The sequence below is a fragment of the Aspergillus udagawae genome (genome assembly GCF_001078395.1).
Source record: "Aspergillus udagawae IFM 46973 DNA, scaffold_9, whole genome shotgun sequence".
Classification (NCBI taxonomy): domain Eukaryota; kingdom Fungi; phylum Ascomycota; class Eurotiomycetes; order Eurotiales; family Aspergillaceae; genus Aspergillus; species Aspergillus udagawae.
Window position 1 is genome coordinate 191,836 of NW_025091272.1, and position 19,439 is coordinate 211,274.

The 19,439-nt window shown below is 52.5% G+C and overlaps 7 protein-coding genes across 7 annotated transcripts; 5 read left to right on the forward strand and 2 right to left on the reverse strand.

Moving 5' to 3' along the window:
- Nucleotides 1-607: 607 nt before the first annotated feature.
- On the forward strand, nucleotides 608-5,324 carry Aud_010306 (uncharacterized protein; the record flags this gene model as incomplete). The annotated part of the gene is made up of 3 exons (XM_043295149.1): nucleotides 608-4,864; nucleotides 4,920-5,108; nucleotides 5,169-5,324. 3 exons carry the CDS (start codon nucleotides 608-610, stop codon nucleotides 5,322-5,324), a joined length of 4,602 nt encoding a protein of 1,533 aa, XP_043151084.1.
- Nucleotides 5,325-6,055: 731 nt separating this feature from the next.
- Aud_010307 (putative tRNA-specific adenosine-34 deaminase subunit Tad3) lies at nucleotides 6,056-7,676 on the reverse strand (the record flags this gene model as incomplete). The annotated part of the gene is made up of 3 exons (XM_043295150.1): nucleotides 6,056-7,400; nucleotides 7,459-7,510; nucleotides 7,580-7,676. The coding sequence occupies 3 exons, from the start codon at nucleotides 7,674-7,676 to the stop codon at nucleotides 6,056-6,058; spliced, it is 1,494 nt and encodes a 497-aa protein (XP_043151085.1).
- Nucleotides 7,677-8,461: 785 nt separating this feature from the next.
- On the reverse strand, nucleotides 8,462-9,634 carry phoB (regulatory cyclin phoB; the record flags this gene model as incomplete). Its single annotated transcript, XM_043295151.1, has 1 exon — nucleotides 8,462-9,634. The coding sequence occupies one exon, from the start codon at nucleotides 9,632-9,634 to the stop codon at nucleotides 8,462-8,464; it is 1,173 nt and encodes a 390-aa protein (XP_043151086.1).
- Nucleotides 9,635-11,581: 1,947 nt separating this feature from the next.
- Nucleotides 11,582-14,695, forward strand: Aud_010309 (armadillo repeat protein; the record flags this gene model as incomplete). Its single annotated transcript, XM_043295152.1, has 3 exons — nucleotides 11,582-11,870; nucleotides 11,941-13,640; nucleotides 13,703-14,695. The coding sequence occupies 3 exons, from the start codon at nucleotides 11,582-11,584 to the stop codon at nucleotides 14,693-14,695; spliced, it is 2,982 nt and encodes a 993-aa protein (XP_043151087.1).
- A 381-nt stretch (nucleotides 14,696-15,076) lies between these two features.
- Aud_010310 (putative fructosamine-3-kinase) lies at nucleotides 15,077-16,171 on the forward strand (the record flags this gene model as incomplete). The annotated part of the gene is made up of 2 exons (XM_043295153.1): nucleotides 15,077-16,026; nucleotides 16,075-16,171. 2 exons carry the CDS (start codon nucleotides 15,077-15,079, stop codon nucleotides 16,169-16,171), a joined length of 1,047 nt encoding a protein of 348 aa, XP_043151088.1.
- Nucleotides 16,172-16,548: 377 nt separating this feature from the next.
- Nucleotides 16,549-17,522, forward strand: Aud_010311 (uncharacterized protein; the record flags this gene model as incomplete). Its single annotated transcript, XM_043295154.1, has 3 exons — nucleotides 16,549-16,664; nucleotides 16,718-16,722; nucleotides 16,780-17,522. 3 exons carry the CDS (start codon nucleotides 16,549-16,551, stop codon nucleotides 17,520-17,522), a joined length of 864 nt encoding a protein of 287 aa, XP_043151089.1.
- A 326-nt stretch (nucleotides 17,523-17,848) lies between these two features.
- Nucleotides 17,849-19,276, forward strand: Aud_010312 (putative cyclin; the record flags this gene model as incomplete). Its single annotated transcript, XM_043295155.1, has 5 exons — nucleotides 17,849-18,075; nucleotides 18,143-18,224; nucleotides 18,280-18,408; nucleotides 18,467-18,794; nucleotides 18,855-19,276. 5 exons carry the CDS (start codon nucleotides 17,849-17,851, stop codon nucleotides 19,274-19,276), a joined length of 1,188 nt encoding a protein of 395 aa, XP_043151090.1.
- Between the last annotated feature and the right edge of the window lie 163 nt (nucleotides 19,277-19,439).

A 19,439-nucleotide genomic window follows, 5' to 3' on the forward strand; every position in this document is an offset into this window, starting at 1 on the left:
AGTCAAGAAAAGAAGATATGAGGGCACAAGAAGGTGGAGAGATGGAGATTCGATGCAGATAGTGGAAAGCAATCGCCCATCAGACAGCTGAGATACGAGCAAATCTCTCGTTCATTCCTGGCTAAATCTACCTCTAAAGTTCTTCAGTATTCTTTGACTGAGGATTTTCAGCGTCATTGCTGATTTCCTCCAATAAGAGACATTACCGTACCGTAACTGATTTAAATCCCACCATAAGATTCATAGGTAGCCACCTTCCCTTAGGTATTCAAATGTATGCATCAGCCTCAACTGCATCAGCCACTTATCATAAGCCACTTACCTAACCCGACTTAGTGCCACTTCGGCCTCCATCTTGTCCTTTTTGCTCTACTGAATTATCATCATTTCTCGATTTTCTCTCCCTTCCTTACCCATCTTCTTCTCTGTATCATAGTCCGTTCATTTTAGCCCCTTTCTTTGTCTTCTCTCTTTCAATTACCAAAGCTATCTGACCTTTCTGCTTCCTCTCTTCTCCCTTTCTGCTCTCGAAAGAGAGCTCTCGAGAGAAGCTTAGAGCTTGAATATCACTTGGGAGGTCACCTCTCATTGCGGTGAGCTGACAGAAATGTCCACCCCCAACGATCTCCAGGCTCTACTGGCCAGCATCAGACCGCGTCCATCTCCTTCGGGAATGCCTGCTCAGGACGGTCCCATGCCGCAGTACCCTATGCACTACCAGCAGGGCTACCGTCCCCAGCAACAGCAGACGCAGCCGCAGCCGCAACCCTACGATGGGCAGAGCTTGTCTCACCCTCAGTTGTTGCAGCATGGCTATCGTCACCCTTCGGTCTCATCTACCATTCCTAGCCCATCCCCGGTCAATACACCGCCTCATCATGGCTCGGATATTCTCAGTCCTAATACCACCACTCCTCGTGGCGAAATGTACCCGCAGCAGCAGTCTCAATCTCAGAACCCCGACCGTGCTGTCAACCTGCTGAACTTGCTCAAGTTTAATCAGGGCACTGGGGCTGCTCCGTCTCAACAACAGCCTACTGCTGTTGGAATGGAGCAGCCAAGGTCTCCTCTTGCCCAGGAAACTGGCTTCGAGGGCGTATCTAGGTCTCACACGAGGAACATCTCGGCATCTGATCTGGTTGCTTCCCTGTTCGGTCGACAGGCTCAAGCTCCAACTTCGGCTGTAACCCCGCCCATAATGCCTACGGCTTCGCAGTTCGCTCAACCTGGTCATTCCGGGGTCGGCGAGAGCTCCTTGTCGGCGGCCCCTACTGCTGAAAACACGCAGGAGATGCTGCTTCGTCTGCTCAACCGACCATCCCCGAGCCAGGACGTGTCCCACGGGCCCGGGAAGGCGGTGTCCCAACCAACAGCGTCTCTGTCTCCGGTCAAGTCCCCTGTCGCTGAGCCGATCGCACAGGCGTCAGTTGAAGTGCCCCAAGCGCGTCCCGAGGAAGTTGTGTCTGGGAAGCCGGACATAATATCTTCTCAACAGCCCAAGTCAACACTGACGCCCAAGGAAGGCATCTTCACATACACTAACCCCTTTGAGCAACTGGCAGCTGCATCGCCACGCAAGGCCTCTCCTCAGATCAAGTCTCGGAGTGCTAGCCCCGCTGTCGAGCTCACGCAGCGCCAGAAGATCAACGTAACTGCAACTGCGGATGTTGCTCCCGTGTCTCAGCCAGCAGCGTCGTCTGTCGCGCAACGCCCATCATCGCCAATTCTTGACGCAGAGCAACGCGAGGCTGTTAACCAGGTAGTTGGCAAATTGGTGGATCAGATAGTTGGCCGCGATGTTGCTGAAGTGCGTGAGAAGACGACCATGGAAGAGGAGTCGTTGCCTGTACAAACGGACAAGGAAGAAAGCACACAAGCGGTTATCTCCTCCGTCGCTAGTCATCTTCGTGATACAGCTGCTGAGGCCAAGCAGGCTGCAAATATTGAAGGAGCGGCCGCCCAAGACGCCGCAGCAGAGAGTTCTGCAGCTATTAACGAAGCAACTAATGGCGAAAGTGGCGAAGCCCTTGCAGACAGTTGGGAGAGCGCCGAGGACAGTGCTGCGAAGGAAGAAGAGCGCGTTGTTCCCGTGTACAACTTTCCTTTGAAGCCGTTTATTTCCATCTCCCTTAAGGGCAACGCCCAGGAACTCCCGACCATTCGGGATGATGGCATCATGGACATCGCCCGGCTGAAGAAGGAATTTGATCAACTGGATCGCTCCTTGACTTCGGCTACATCGGAGTACATCGTTTACGCTCTAGCGAAGAATGGAGGCATGAGGATCATTCGCCAGGAGGATGGAAGTGACAAGCAAGTCTTCCGTGCAACCCGCGACCGTGTGTTCAATGTGACTCTCTGCACCTCAGCCACAACGAGTGGCTTATCCGAGGAGCAAGCCATCTTGGGCATTGGTGTCAGCGGCACCGTGTACTGGGCGTTGATCTCTCGCGGAGAAAAGGATCTGTTCGAGCTGGATGCCTTAGAGAGCGAGAGCCTGATATTCCCGCCGTTTCCGGCTTCTGATGAGAACACTTCTGGTGGCCAGCTGAAAACGCGGGCCAAGAGAAGCTCTCATCATCCCGGCTTCTTCGCCATCGGGCGTGGCAAGAATATCTACCTCGTCTGTCCTCAGGCGGCTGCCAATGCGAACTACGGGGTCTCGGGGTCTCAGCGCACTGTCAACACGGAGAAGTTTTTCAAGGAACGGGCCCTCAAGATCTCGACTGGCAAGGCTGGCAAGGACTTTGTGTTCAGTGACGACGATACTGTCATTGCTTCCCTAGACAAGACCGGCAGGCTACGCTTCTGGGATATTCGGGAGGTGGCCAACAATCCCGATTTCTTCACGAACGTGCCTAGTCCAGCTGAGGTTCGCGTCCCGTTGAACACCTTTGTTACCGGATCTCCCACCGAGAAGTCTTGGCCCACCTCTGTTCTCTTCATCGATAAGCTGCGTCCTTATGTCAAATCGATGGCCCTTCGTTACGTTCTGGTCGGACTTAAGCAAAACCACACCTTGCAGCTCTGGGATATTGGGCTTGGCAAGGCCGTGCAGGAGCTCAAGTTCCCCCACGAGAACGAATCAGATGCCATCTGCAGTGTCGCTTACCACGCAGCTTCTGGCATCATTGTGGTCGGACATCCTACGCGCAATTCCATTTACTTTGTTCACCTGTCCGCGCCTAGATATAATCTGCAACCCATGTCGCAGGCGTCTTTCATCAAGCGCTCGGGTGAGAAGGACTCGAGCTTACCCAAGCCAGAATCTACCGCATGCATGAGTGGCATTCGGGAGATTTCGTTTGCCTCCAAAGGCCAGTTGCGCAGCTTGGATCTTCTTCCTGCCACTAAGGCGCCTGGAGATAGCAAAGAAGACAATGCGCTCTTCGAGCTTTACGTGATGCACTCGCGTGGAGTGACTTGCTTGACCATCAAGAAAGAAGACCTGGGATGGGGCGTTGACAATAAGATTATCCGCCCTGTGAATGCGCTGGAGGGCGGTCTTATCGAAATTTCTGAGCTTCAGACCTTCCCCAGCTACGTCGCCGATGAACCTTCAATCAATGGTGATTCGGCTTCCGCTTCCACCAGAGCTACACCGAGGGAACTGGCCAGAAAGACCCCTGAGGCGGCCACTGAAGCTGCTGGTGCACCTGCTCCTTCAAGCACTGCCCCCCCTACCAAGCCGGCTCTGAAGAAGAAGTCTGCCGAGGAGCAGGCCGAGCCAGCCGCAGCGGTCAATGGCGTCGAGAAGCCTGAGAAAAAGAAGAAAAAGAAGGCTGCTGCTGCTACCGCCGTTACCGGGGAGAGCCCAGCGAAAGCCAAGGAAGCAACATTCACTGCGGTTGAGGGGCTGTCCAGTGAGTCCGGCATTGTGCCTCAACCAATTGAACAGCCCACCCAACTGGCACCTCCCACGACACAGCCATCAAGCATGGACGCCCCTCTCCCTGCCATCACTGCTGCCGCGCCCCTCTCCTCTGGAGCTGGTGCCAGTAAAGCTGGCGAGATCTGGGCCAAGCACTTGGAGGCACTCCAAACTGGTGTCACTACTGAATTTAATAAGAGTCTTGGTCGCGAGCTTGAAGGCCTGTACTCCCGCTTCGACGAAGAGCGACGCAACTGGGACGCTGCATCTGCAGCCAAACAGGACCAAGTTTTGCGGTTGGTCTCCAGCACTCTGTCTGACAATGTGGAGAAGAATCTGGCTCGTATCGTTTCTAGCAGCATTCAGTCTGAGGTTGTGCCTGCCCTGACTGAGCTTACCTCGGCCGCTGTTGGAAAACAGCTAGATCAGGTCATTTCTCAGCACCTGGGCAGTGTTGTGCCTCGTGAGGTGCGTCAGGCTCTCCCTGATGCAGTTGCTCGTTCAGTCAAGCAACCTGAAGTGATGAAAGTCATTTCGGATACCGTTGGTGAGAAGATCGCTTCCCACCTTGAGAGTGAGATGTCGAGGGCTTTGCACAACTCCATCATGCCCGCCTTCAAGACCCTTGCTCTGCAGGCTGCAGAACAGATCGGATCCGACATGCAGAAGCAGTTGCAGGTTCAGATGAAGCAGTACGAAATTCAGCGCCACAACGATGCCGCGAAGATCGATCAGCTCACAAGTCTTGTTCGTGGTCTGTCTGACACAGTCGCGTCGATGGCTGCGGCCCAGACTAACTTTCAAAACGAAATCCTGAGACTCAACCGCGTGTTGAGTGCCAAACAGCAGGATGAGGAAAGCCGCAGCTCGCAGCAGGCATCATCTGCCGGTCGGGCTGCTGCTCCCAGCGAGGCCAGAACCGCTGAGGATCTTGAACTGGCAGAGATTGCCCAGCTGATGAGTGAGGGTCGATACGAGGAGGGCTCAGTCAAGGTATGAACTCTTAAATCAAGATCAAAAGCGGCTACTGACTCTAAGGGTGCTGTAGTGGCTTCAATCTAGTCAGCAGGCCGATCTGTTCGACAACCTCTTTGTCCGCCTCAACCCATCGTACCTCACTAGGCTTTCCCCCATCGTGGCGCTTTCGGTCGGTGTTGCAGTCACGTCCTCTCTCCACACAAACGTTGACGACCGTCTCACATGGTTGGATGTCGTCCTCCAATCTGTTGACCTGAGGGTATGTTCTGACGGAATTTTTCCACTTTGATAGCCATGACTGACTGGATGTTACAATCAGGACCCGGACATTCACGAGGTTGCACCTAGGATCATCGAAATCCTCACACAGCGGCTGAATACATTGTACATGGAAGTCGCATCGAACAACCCTCATTCTCCCGTCATTCGCAAACTCGGTCCCATCAATCGGCGCTTGCATGAGCTTTGTAGGTAACGGATCTATTTGCCGCATTGGATTCATCTACAAGGGAGACACCTTTGATAATGAATGGAGAGGGGAGTAGGTAACTGTTCTGCTGAGTGATGTCGTTCGCGTCTAGGCTCTGAAAACATGGCTTAGGACGATTGAAGGACATCTGCAGATGAGGGTAATGCCCAAACGAGAAGGATTGCGTGGACATTTGGGGGAGGCTTGGACGTGGTGGACGAGGCTCTTTGGGCATTTCTTTTGTTTGTTAATGATTCAAGGGAGTGATGATACGTGCTAGCACGAAGCGACGGCTTCTTTAGTCTAATGACTGATGCATAATATCATGACCATATGGAGAAGTGATACTGGACCTCACACGTGTTATCCTGGACTTTCCAGCTAGGTTTACCAAGCATTGCGACAGGAGCTACTTGGATGTATCAGAATCTAAGATCTTGCCTTAGAACTGAAGATATAGCGGAGACAAATTCTAGGAGTGATTCCATTAGGACTCTAGTCATCTTGGCTTCTACATCGGGTAGGTAGGAAGAGCTATGTCTATACAAAAAGATAAGTATTAGCTATAATGTGTTCCTGCTGTTGTGCAGAGAAGATATATGGAAGTGGGGAGGTAGTCGGGATGATGCATTCTTTTAATTCATCACTCTTCAAGCGTCAAGGAAGACAATACTGCCATAAAGCACCATGCTTATCCACATTCATACTCCATTGTACATCTAGCATCACAGTTGGTATCATGCATGAAAAGGCACGTTAGTCTGACTCTCTGTACATTGAGCAAGATCATCATGCTCGACAAACTCGAAGCCCAACGCCCGCCAGTTCAGCTCCTTGCGCCAGTGCAGACCGTAGTATTTTCTTTTTGTTGCCGGATCAAACGACTCTCCCATTGACGCCTTCGATCCAGAGTCTTCAGGCTCGGCTTCAGGGCCAGGGCTACACGTTGGCGAGACTATAGGCTCCGAGGCGAGTCCTCCCGTAACCATCCGCCCTTTTCGAGGAAAGATCACCGCTCGGAAGCGCGAGAGAAGCATGCCCATGGAGCAACATAAGCACGGCTCGTGGGTGAGGTATACATCAAGGTCCGTGCAGAGGTAGCCACCCTGCGCACGAGAGCGGATACGCGGAGCAGCAACTGGAGGAGTGTTCGCTGTCGTGGGAACAACAGGCAAGGCGGAGTTTGTCTTTAGAAGCTTCTCCGGCACTGGTGACGGTTCTTGCGAACCTAACCGGGACACCGAGGTCGATACATCTGACTGGGAGAGAAAGTACGACTCCAGAGTGCCAAGGTACGGTTTCGTATCTGAAGCCGCGCGGTCTTCTTCACGGCGTTTCTGAGAAATCATATCCACGGCGCGCATCAGGGCGTGCAGTTCAGGCCCACCTTCCAGATCAGAGTTGTATGTCTGCGCTGCTGCAGGTGGACCCGGTCCAAGATTAAGCTCTGACGCCGAGAGCGCACCGGCTTCCCGACGGGAATATCGTGCGTCTCCTGCGACGGCAACGACTGCCTCCGTCCATCTTGTGCCGTCCTCGTCGTCAGTAGTGTCGATGGAGGCGAGAATTTCGGGATCGACGACTACCGCTCCAATTCTGCGGCCTCGGCCGGATTTTGCTGCTTCCTCTGCGACTTTCTCGGCCAGCGCCAAATAATGTCCGGCTTCGGGCTGGATGGACTCGAGTGCACGGTTCAGAATTTGCGGCGGCGGCGCTATTGTGGCTCGCGGGGCGGCGGGGTTATAGACAACGGGCCAGTATGTCGCTGTCCAATTCTCGGCTTGTTTAGCGTTCAAGGGCGGTTGAGTAGGGATCCTGATTGAATGCAGGGCAATCGCAGGCGCGGGTTCAGACTGGTTTTCGGAAGAGTTCGAGGAGGCGGGGGCAAATGGAGCAAGAACTTTTTGGAGAGCATCAACTTCCGGGAGAGGAGGCGAGACTAGGACAAATATTGTCTGTGGTGAGGATTCATTGTGCTGGACAGCTGAGCGCACGGATTCTGGCAATTGGGAATGTTTGGCGAATCGTCGGAGATGGTTCACAGGGACAGTAGGGTCGCGAGGGAAAGCAGCATCAAGTGCCCTTTACGATGATCGTTAGCCACGATCTGTTTGCATCATTCGTAGAAAGAATGTCTTACTTGACCACTTTCGATGCCAACTTCACGTTGACTTCAGCTACATATGCATCCTCTAAAGTCCGTCAGACATTGATTATTCTTGTGAAAGACCATAGCTTCGTGGCTGTTCAGAGGCACATACCAAACTCTTCAGTCGTCTGTGTTTCCTGGACGGTCTTGATCGGCAATACCTGTCCCTGACGAGGCTCGATACTCCTCAGGATGTCTTGTACCTCCATTGACGTCCGTCTCCGCTGCGGGGATGAACACAGCGAGACGAGCGCTCCTATCCCGTAATATGACGCTCTCGATCGCCGCGGCTCACGCGCAATTAAGAGAACAATCCCAGTGCGATCTTGAAGTATCTACCTCTCGTACAGCACCCGCCGATCCATCATGACTTCATGGGTTGGACCATTGTCGGTTGAGTTGCGGCTTTCCATGGATACGCATTTGTCCAGACCGTAACCCTAACCCCTAAGCCCTACGCCCTAAGCCCCGCTGTAACCTAACTGGAGTGGATGCCTCAGGCAATAAAAAAATTCCTCAGAGACACTGAATCTGTTACCTAAGTTTTTTTTTTGCAACTGACGCATAGGACGAGTCTATGACATAATGCTACCATACCAGAAAAACGAATGTAAGACAATATACGTAGGAGGCTTAAATCAGATCGAAATGATAAGGGAGTATTGATATTCCACACGCTAGTAACAATCGAACGCCCGAAAAATAGCATGAAGCTGTACAGAGATCATGACCAGGTAGTCCGCAAGGTCGTAGAAGCATGAGAAGAAGAAGGTGATGACAAGGCCACAGAAGAGTCCAAAGGCATTAGACAGCACCAAAATGAGAATAAGGTCCCATATCGCCCGTTAATGCATAATAAGATCAACTCCGTTCCCGCTTTAGATGTATGGTATGTAGAAATACAATACAATGTAGATATGACGGTCCCCCTTACGGAAAGGAGGATATCAGCGCTGGAATCCAGCTGACTGCTGCATCGATGCAGTGGGAGTACTCAGCCTTCACGCTTGATCTCGTACCCGTCGCACCTCTCGACGAGACTTTGATAGTAATCAACCAGCACTTCTGGCTGGGGTACGATCCGCCACTCTACGCGGAATAGAAACTCTAACTCCAGAAGAGCCAACTCCGCCATGCTGATACCTCCCACACGAGCATATGTCTTGTTAGTCCAGAAACTGTCACTGAGACCTTTACTGGCGACGGTGGCACTAGCAATAAGGAATCGGTGAATAGTCAGACTGGAGACCGTGAAGGCCGGATAGAGAGCGCAGAGCCGATCAATGTAATATACCATACTGAGCAAGATCGGCGGTGACAAGGTGGCGTGGGTTGTAAGACGCTGAAGATAGTCTTGGACTGAAATCCGAGGTGGTGATCGAGAATGGAAACGCGTCAGGCGTCCGTTATTTAGCGGTATTTTATCGTTGAAGCGAATCAGCTCCATCAGCATGCTAGAGATTAAAATGACAAGGTCCCGCGGATCAGCCTGATCGTAATTCTCCGGCAGATATTTCACGTCGGGCTTGGATGCCCGCAGTCGTTTGGACTGACTGCCTTCGAGGTCCAAGTCCCCGGAGCGTCCCGCAAGCGAGGCGTCCACGCCATGATCATTCGGGCTGTTACGCTTGTTGGACCCTGTACTGATGGGGGCGGGCATTGGAGGAGCCGAGCAAGGCGCAGTAGCGGGGGCAGGGGCAGGGGCCGACGCTGCGACTGGAGGAGCACCGACAGGCTCAGTGTCCGTCGGACGATCAGAGGAATGCGGATTAACAAGCGTAGCGACCGCAGGAATAGGAGTGGCGGACGAATACGTGCTGTTTCCGCCCCCAAGGGTGGTCAGCCCGGCGGACATGCGGCCGCGAGGGAGATCCCCTGAGGGCCCCGGAGGCGAAGCTTCAACTGTATGTCGTGTTAAGGCCGATCGAAGCTCCTCGATGGCCAGGCGGGAAGTACGCGGACTGAATTGACTACTGGACGCAGGAGGCTGACGAGCAGGCTCATAATGATGATGACGAAGATTATGAGCTGCTGTTACGGCGGCGACGGCGGCAGTCGTGGATCGATGAGAGAAGGAGGGAGAGGGGTGAGAGTGATGAGGAAGCGTCGGAGGAGACGAGGATGAAGGATGGAGGGCGGCGGACGGAGATGGTGATGAGACTAGCATGATGATTTCCGCCCAACGAGACCACCACGTGGGCGGACGATTGCACGACGTGCAACGGAGCTGGCAGACGCTGCGAAACCTTGTGCTGCTGCTGCTAGGGACGACAGCGTGCACAGACGCATCGTGATTTGCAAGTCTGAGTGGGAGGGTTTGTAAAGGGCGGAGTATACGTCCTTGGAAACCCAGATAATGATGATGATGATGGGTTAGTGTTAAAAGCGAGTTGTAGAAGTTTTATAGAAGAAAGAAAAAGGAGGGGAACACGGGACTTGGTTTCCAAGGGAAAAAAAATTGTCTCAGAAAAGAGTGAAAACAGTAAAAAAAAGTAAAAAAAGAAGGAAAAAAAATTAAGGTTAAAAAAATATCAAGTTGGTTACAAGATTACGAAGGCTATGGACATCTCCTTCATACGGATCTTGAAAGAAGAAAACAAGGAATAAAGGAGTAGCCAAGGGAAGTTGAAAATTGAGCCAAATTCCGTCCAATTGAAAGCAGCATTGGAGCGCGTGAGCGGAGAAATTGGAGGCAATCTTACAGTTATGTACCACTTGTTACAAATATCGGCATCGTGACCCGGTCAAGTACGTATTACCTCCCCCGGTTGGGGTAGAGATCCATCGTAGATAGATACTTTCATGGATTATTAAAGGTGTTGATGGCGCTGATTGTCGTCAACCTTGATCAGATTGTGAAGTTTTGACTGACAAGGATCTAATATCTAGCGGCCAGGGGACTCAGCTACCCTCCATTGGTGGGGGCTGTCTATGGTCTAAGTAGTTTAAATGTACTAAAACGGGACAGACTCACGCGAGTAGTACCTAAAGACTCCCTTAGGTACTACTCAGTCAGATAATGACAGCCCCTATTATGCTTCACTTGAAGATAGGGAATAGCCTCCTAGGTCACATGGATGGCCGCAAATACTCTCGAGCCCCCAGGGTACTCTCCGCACCCACTGGTTCAATCCATCTAATGATCACTTTATGATTTGACCATGGCTCAGGATGCTCTCCCTAGATAAAATCTTCTTACCTAGTCCATTTATACATATTGAAAAGAGCAAGAGCAAAGAATCAAGAGAAGCATTGAAAAATTACAGATGATTTGTGTGAGGTAGTAGGCAGGCCACTCTGGACATAAATTATGATGATATTTTTGACTGGCACCTGCCGTAATGTGTAATGCAATTTCAGTTCCACTTTGATCCACTAGGGCTGAATCATGTGATGTATATGATTATCTAATACATGATGGAGTGAGTGGATCAGGTGATTTAAAAGTCAGGTGATGTCACGAGCAACCATATTCCGGAAGCAGATGGCAGTTTGGGATACTGGAGTATTACAGTGCCTCTCTAGTAGGATCGTTAAAGGCAGTACGTAGGTAAGTAACTACCTAAGGTAGATAAGGTCTGGACGTACACCAAGTGTGGTACCTTGCCGTCAGGCTGTTGTAAGAGGTGTAAGAGTGCTCTAAGTAGTACTGGTACCCCATATTCCGATCAGTTGCTCCGTACCGCCAAGCTCTCCCCGACTTCAGCGACATCTGTCTGCGAATGGTCTAGAAAGATTGTCCGTTGATGAGGGTTCACTTGTCGTCGCAATTTGAGGCTCGTACATACATACTTATCTCTTTTTTCCTCTGTTTCCTTTCTTTTCTCTTTTTTGAAGTGAATACTATTTATTTCAATAGACTTCGTATTGATTCGGTTCATTTCATCATCTAGCTGTATCGTTATCAATTGCTAGCTCACTGCATCAGACCCCTCCTGGACCTCCGCTCCGTCTTCCGTCGCCTATAGTCCACATGAGCAAGATACTGATCAACCATTGATATTCGGATAGCAGCGCTCTTCGGCTTGTTGCATCGAGTCGGCCCCGTCCCATTGTCGGTTGTCGCCAAAGAAGTCAAACGGATTCGTCTGGCGGCGGCGGCGATCTAACCACTATGACGCGCACTTCTACACCACCCACCCTACTCCAACTCCAAAGCGCAGAATCGATATCATCTCAAGCCGCACTACTTCACAGCCTGAAGAACGAAACAATTGGCCATGATCAACGCAAAGAGATTTATGTCAAGCGGGGAATCATTCCGGTGCTCACCAAGGTTCTCACATCACGGAAGTTGAGCGGGAAGAGCGTTACCGCAACGGTTAAAGAATCGTCTGGCATCAAGTCGGAGGAAGACGATGCGTGTCTACAGGCGATCATCATCGTTGGTAGCTTGGCTCAAGGTAAAATTTCCATTGATTCGTCCCAACAGCGCCAGGAGTGGTCACCATTACTGAGATCCTAACAAATTAGGCGGCCCAGCGTTCCTCGCGCCCATCCTCGCCAGCAATATACTTCCAACTCTCCTGTCATTCCTGTCGTCTCCCAGCTGCCCCTCCTTCTTTCGCCTTCCCATTCTTCGGACACTCAATAGCATCGCAGATCGACTACCCTTGCAGAGTCAGCAGAAACTGAACAAGGATACTCGTTTGGCCGAACTGCTCTTTTCTAAGGAGCATGTTGGATGCTTGGCTCAGATCATCGGGCAAAATTATACATCTTCTCAGGCGCAGATTTCCATTGAACTGGCTGCATCGTTGATTGGGAAGTTGTGCACCGAGGAGGCTCATAAGACCGTCCTGGCTGACTCGGGGGTGTTGGATGCTCTTGCTGTCAAGGTCGCCTCGTTTGTAGTGGCCCAGGGATTCGTTCTGCCTGGCGCAGAGGAGCATGTCCAGGAGCCGGGCGCATTGGGATCCTTGCCCCCTCCAGCACCTTCAAGTGCTAAGCTCGCTCCAATCCTTCGTGCGGTCACAGTGATCATCGAGCACTCCAAGTGGCGAGCCGAACATTTCCTTTCGTCGCCGGGCATTGTGACTGTTTTCCCCAAGCAGTTACCCGAATTCGCTCCCTCGGACATCAAAAAGGGCCCCTGGGGTTCAACATATTTCTCCGGTTCGGCCGTCCCGCGACATGCCGGGATTAGCCCCCTTGAGAGTCTGCTGCCATCGGTTCCATTATCTCCCTCGACGACACCGGCAAATGCAGCGAATTTCCCACCTTTAGGTCACCAAGGGGCGCGCCGTCGCCCCAGCCACTCGTTCCCCACATCCTTCTCGCTTTTCGAGTCGACATCTTCCGACGACGATGAGAATTGCATTGTCCCCTGGCTCCTCTACATGGTTCGCGCGGAGAATGGCATGGTTCGGTTGATGGCAGCTCGCCTCGTCACGGTGCTTTTCCGTCTTGGTCTGGCGAAGAAACATCGCGTCTCCCTGCTCTCCTACCTGTTGATCCCGATCCTTATCCGAATGCTGGACAAAGACTATGAAATACCCGACGATGACAGTGTCGAGTATGGGGGCCTGATCCCCGCAACCGCGCGTCTTAAGGAAGAAGCCCCTGCAGTTCTCGCAGCTCTGGTGATTGACGATCAGGAATTGCAAAAACACGCCGTCGATGGTGGCGCGATTAAGCGATTATCGCAATTGCTGAAGGAGACTTACAACCCGATTCAAGAGAATACCAAGCCAATGTGGCACCCGGACGCCGACGAGTCTGCTCCAATATCCGATACGCAGCCAGTAGAATGTAGGCTCGGTCCACCCGGGTTCTCGCCGGCTCATTGTCATGTCATGCGATATCGGGAGAATGTTTTGAAGGCACTTGCAGCTCTCGTTCCTTTCAAGGATGAATATCGCAAGCTCGTGTGTGAGAATGGAGTGGTGCCATACATCATCGACTCTCTCAAGCCTTGCCCTAGCGAGCTGCCAGTGGACACATCGACTCCCAAGAACACTGCCACAGATGGCAATCCAACTCCGACTCTTTTGGCCGCTTGTGGTGCTGCGCGAATGCTCACTCGTTCTGTTAGCGTCTTGAGAACAAGTCTGATCGACGCTGGTGTTGCAGCTCCTCTCTTTGTTCTGATCCGTCATCCTGATATTGAAGTGCAAATTGCTGCGACTTCGGTAATCTGCAACCTGGCATTGGACTTTAGTCCAATGAAAGAGGTCAGTCCTTATCCCCTTAAGGCTGTCGCTAGGTTCTTTCGACTTGCAACTGACCCAAGCAGGCAATTATCTCAGCCGATATCCTCCCGGTCCTATGCGAGCACGCGCACTCGCCGAACACAAAACTTCGTATCGAGTCATTGTGGGCACTGAAACATGTCGCCTACAATTCTGCTAACGATGTTAAGATCAAGATTATTGACGGCCTTGGGCCTGGATGGATCAAGCAGATTATTACGCAGGACCCTACAAGTGCCCTTGCGAAACGGGGAATGGAAGGCGACGCGGACAGCAGTGCGGCGGCGGGTATGAGCCGAGCCAATTCGGCTGGGGAACAAGTCGACCTTTTGAATCCGGTTGAGGATCCTCAAAACCGGGGCGAAAATCTCAAAATGACCGACACTCTGCCTGCATCCAAGATGAGCCTGGAGATGTTTCTGCCGGATGCGACCAGGCGGCGAAAGCTCGTGTTGAATGGAGATTTGGACCAAACGACACAGGCTCGACAGGATGATATCGCGGTGCAGGAGCAGACTTTCGACTTGCTACGTAATCTTGTATGTGGGTCAGGAGCGTCGGAGATGATTGACCACCTCTTCAAGGAGATTGGGCAGGACCTCATCCTCGACGCGCTGGCGGACAAGCTTCGACCTCGCACCATCAATCTTCCACACCGTCGGGATTCCCCAGCCAGCCGTGCGCTCAACGTTCCCACGGAGATTCTGATCTCGGTCACGTTTGTCATCATCCATCTTGCCGCGAGCCTTCCTTGGCACCGGCAAGTCCTGGTATCGCATCCCACCCTTCTGCAACATCTTATGTGGTACTTTAACCACAGTCACCGAGACGTGCGTATCAACTGTGTCTGGGTGGTAATCAATCTGACATACGAAGACGATGCGAGCGACCGGGATGGCTGTCGCGAGCGAGCCTTCAAGCTACGGTCCCTTGGCGTAATGGAGCGGTTGACTAGCCTCCTTGATGACACTGACCTTGACGTGCGAGAACGTACGAAAACGGCGGAGAATCTGATCAGTTCTTTGACGCAAACATAGCGATTATGTATTGCTTGACTATTTCGTTGCTACTGTTTTGTTGTAGCATGGGCATTGCTAGGAAACCTGATACGGGGTCCTTGACATGGTGGGCGTTGGAACGATTGTATAAAATGCATCATCTACGAAATGTATTGTCTTCAATGCAGCTGCTTGGCCTCAGAATGTAATCAGGTTATCAATATATACCTCCAGGACCGCTAGAGAGGTGCACTGTATGTCTAATGTTCTTGCGTGGCTTATCTTATCGGTCTGTGGTGGGGATTCGATGATCCTACGACGTCATATCATCATTTGACTGTGTTCTGGATAAAACCCCTGGGAGCCATGTCTACTACCTAAAATTGTTCGCTTTACCGAGATCAAATTAGTCACGTACCCATGGCACCAGTGCCTGCATCAATTCTGCGTGCGCTCTCCCTCCCCGATGCCTCCAAGGCCAGCCTATCGACCGCAAGCCTGGGCTCCGGCTTCACCAGCACCGGGGTGATTCGAGCCACCGTCCCCACCGCGGACGGGACAGGCGATGAAGAGCGACAGTACTTCGTCAAGACCTCCACAGACGGCAAGGCCGCAGAGGAGATGTTCCGCGGTGAGTACGAGTCTCTCAACGCAATCGCAGACTCGGTGCCGGGGTTCTGCCCTCGAGCACTAGCGTGGGGACCACTGGATGCGCAAGACAGCAAGGGCAAGAGCTTCTTTCTCGCGACCGAGTTCCTCGACTTAGGCGCCGGCGCCGGCGGCCGGCGGACGGGTGAGTCTCTCGCGCAGCGGCTGGGCAAGTTACACTCCACGCCTGCGCCGGCGGATCCGGAGACGGGCAGGCGGCGGTTCGGGTTCCCCGTTGCGACGTTCTGCGGGGACACGAAGCAGCCGAATCGATGGCGGGATTCGTGGGCGGAGTTTTACGCGCAGGAGCGGCTGCTGACAGTGCTGGAGACGTCGGAGAAGCGGAATGGTAAGGATGTGGGCTTGCGGGAGATGGTGGAGCGGACGGCGCGCAGTGTGGTGCCGGCGCTGCTGAGGGATAGACATCTGGGGTATGATCGGGAGGGGAACGGGGAGGGGATCACGCCGGTGGTGGTGCATGGGGATTTGTGGAGTGGGAATGCGGACCGGGGACGGATTGTGGGCAGTGGGCGCAAGGAGGATGAGGAAGTGGGCGAGGTTGTGTATGACCCGTCGGCGTGCTATGCGCACAGCGAGTATGAGCTGGGGATCATGAAGATGTTTGGGGGTTTTGGGTCGGCGTTCTTCGAGGCCTATCATCGCATCGTGCCCAAGACCGAGCCAGTGGAGGAGTATGAGGATCGCGTGAGGTTGTACGAGCTGTAAGTGTGTCTTGCTTTGCATTGTGGGAGCTTTGGCTGACTCTGAAGGTACCATCACTTGAACCACCATGCTATTTTTGGAGCTGGATATCGATCCGGTGCTGTATCGATTATGCAGAAGCTGCTTAAGAAATACGGCGATTAGCTGAGTCTTGATCTCTATTACTTCTAGATTCTCGATCCATTAGAGTAGAAATATCTGATGGGATTCATAATTATCCATCAAAAGCATCTTAAAACAATCATTTACCCAGCTTCATTATCTGCGAGGGCTTCTACTGATACCTGGCTATTTTCAAGACTCTCCCCATTGCAACGACGAATAAGTGACCAAAGAGGAGTAAATCATGATGTGCAACAGAACCTCGTAAATGGCATCATATCTGAGTCAGCAGATCTCCATCAAGGAATCAACCAAAATATAAAGTGTAATGCCGTGCCCCTGTCCCAAACCCCCTGCCACAAGACATCTGATTGATATGGAAATACTAGGACCTAGCTAGAATTGTGAAGTCAGCTACGATGCCTTCCATTCCAGATGCAGAGCTCCACCCCGAAGCCAGTGGACCAGCAAAGGCGTTGGTCGACAAGCATCAGGCGGAGCAGCCTTTGAAGCTCTATGCGGGGTGGTTTTGTCCGTGAGTCCTTTGACCTTTTTATTCTCACTGTATAGATGCTGATCATCAACCAGTTTTGGTACGCACCAGCGTAGAATGAGCGACTCCTAAATTGCCAGCTATCTAACCTTTGCAGTACAACGTGTCTGGCTTGCTCTGGAAGAGAAGCAGATCCCTTACCAATACATTGAGGTCAATCCCTATCACAAACCGCAATCACTTTTGTCCCTGAACCCGCGCGGGTTAGTCCCCACTCTCGCTTGTCCTACGGGACAAGGTGATCGAGGTGGCGTCAGGCTCAGGCCACTCTACGAGTCGAATATCATCCTCGAATACCTCGAAGAAGCTTATCCCGACCACCAGCCGCGTCTGCTTCCTGCAGACCCCTATGAGAAAGCCCGCGCCCGGATCTGGATGGATTTTGTAACAACCCGGGTGATCCCCGCGTTCCATCGCTTCCTGCAGTACCAGCCTCAGTCAGGGGACGAGGACGTGGCAACTGAGACTGACAAGGTCCGCCAGGAGTTTCTGAACCGTCTGAAGGAGTGGACCAAGGAGATGCATCCCGAGGGGCCATTTTTCTTAGGAGAGCAGATCTCAATGCCTGATCTTGTGCTGGGCCCGTGGGCCGTGCGGCTGTGGGTGTTTGATGAGTTCAAGACAGACGGTCTTGGGATTCCTGCTGAGGGTCAGGGGGCTGCGGATGAGGCTGTCTGGCAGCGATGGAGGACATGGCTCCGTGCAGTAGAAGGCAGACGAAGTATAAGGGAGACAACTAGTGAGAAGGATCATTACCTCCCTATCTATCAGCGTTATGCAGACAATACTGCCCAGAGTGAGCTGGCAAAGGCCACAAGAGCTGGAAGGGGAGTGCCATGAGTTCCAACCACTTGTGTAGGATTTGATTTATATATGCATTTCCAACAATTGACAATGACAACACACGCTCTCATATGTTCTCAGAAAGAAATTAGAGGCAGATACCAGATTCCTTCTGATCATAATAGTTCCATCAAACTACTACTTATTGAATATGCAAACAATAGCGGAATAACATCTGCCCCGTCTCACGTGACACTCCGCCAATCATGCGCGGCCAAAGATTCAATCGCATCCATCGCGCATCATCCTAGGTACCCGTACAGTTACCTGTCTTCTCGTCTCTACCTGGCAAGACAAGAAGATACTTTTGCCAGCAGCACAGGATGGCTTCGGAGAAGAAGGATGACTCGACACAGTCGGCTGGGACTGACCCTTCTCTGCCTGAACCCCCTGCCATCCATCCGTCCTTCATCCAGGTAGCCAAGCCTTATATCTTTGAACAGACGATTCAGAAATGTATTGCGGCCATGGGGGTCAATCCTCTGCGCGAGGAAGCTCTGCGCTTGCAGGGGGTGACATGGATCGACAACGTTCGCCGAGGGCTCTATCTGTACGTCGGAAAGCTTGAATTGCACAGTGAAAATCACTCTAAGCAAGAACTATTGCTGACTCGACAGGCCTATTCGCACCTTCAACACTGCTGTCGTCTATTATCATAAATTTCGCCTCATTCACCCCGACACAGAGTACAATTATATGGTAGTCTCACCCTGCTTTAGTCTGGCAGTGTAACTAAGCTGACTTGACTGGTCAGGATGCCGCTGCAGCTGCTCTATTCACGGCATGCAAGATTGAGGACACCCTTAAGAAGTCCCGGGAGATTGTATGTGCTGCATACAACCTGAAGCTGCCTCCATCAGAGCACCTGTCTCCTGACAACCCCGTGAGTTTCCATCGTCTCTCTCTCTCGCAACCAGGGCCGACTAACCTAGTCTTCATAGGTTTTCGAAGCTCATGCTCGGGGTATCATCGGCCTCGAGAGGCTCATGCTCGAAGCCTCTGGCTTCGACTTCCGGACCCGTCATCCACAGAGGAATTTGATCAAACTAGCCAGACACTATGGCTTGTCGCCGCAATCCGAGGTCTCCAATCTTGCCTACCGCATCTCGCAGGATCTCTATCGAACCTTTGCCCCCATCAAGCAGACCACCTCCACCATGGCCTTTTGCTGTCTCGAACTCGCGGGTCGCCTGCTGGATCAGCGTCTGGAGCCCGTGGAGCAGGGGTCAGATTACGAGCAGTGGAGGACGAGCCGCGAAGAAGTAATGGGTGGGTCTCTTGCTTTCTCTTGAGGCTATCAGGCAACAACAAATTCTAACCTAAACCCAGAAACTCTCTTTGACCTGCTCGAGTTATATACACACAACCGTAGCTCGACCACCGTCGGCCCGCACTTCCCACCTGATCGATTCCTCACAGTCCGCATCCCGCTGAACAAAGAAGCAGAGGCCCAGAGATTACCTCGGTACACGCACTGGGTCGAAGACAGCAGAGATTCCAAGCCTACCAATGGCGCCAGAGATGGCAGGAATCGCCCTGCGCCAAAAGATAGAGATAGAGACAGGGGAGCCGCACCCGCGCTGCACCCGCTCACCCCTGTCGCTGCCAACGGGGAGAGACCCAAGGCCGGAGAACGCGGCCGCGACGGCGCTGTGCGCTTCATGCTTGATTCGGAGTGCGCAGAGGCCGAGAAAACGCATGTCGCCGAGTACTTCAAGATCGAGATGGAGGAGTACGAGGTGGAGGAATGAATTGCCTTTGGATATGAAATCAGAGACCACCCTACACAGGCGACATACCCGCTACTGTTGAGGCACCCTTCGCAGAGGATCGACAGTGGTTCGAGACTTCTGGCAGCTGCGCCAGTACGCAGGCCGCGATGGATCTGTTCGCCCCCCTGCTGCAAGCTCCTGA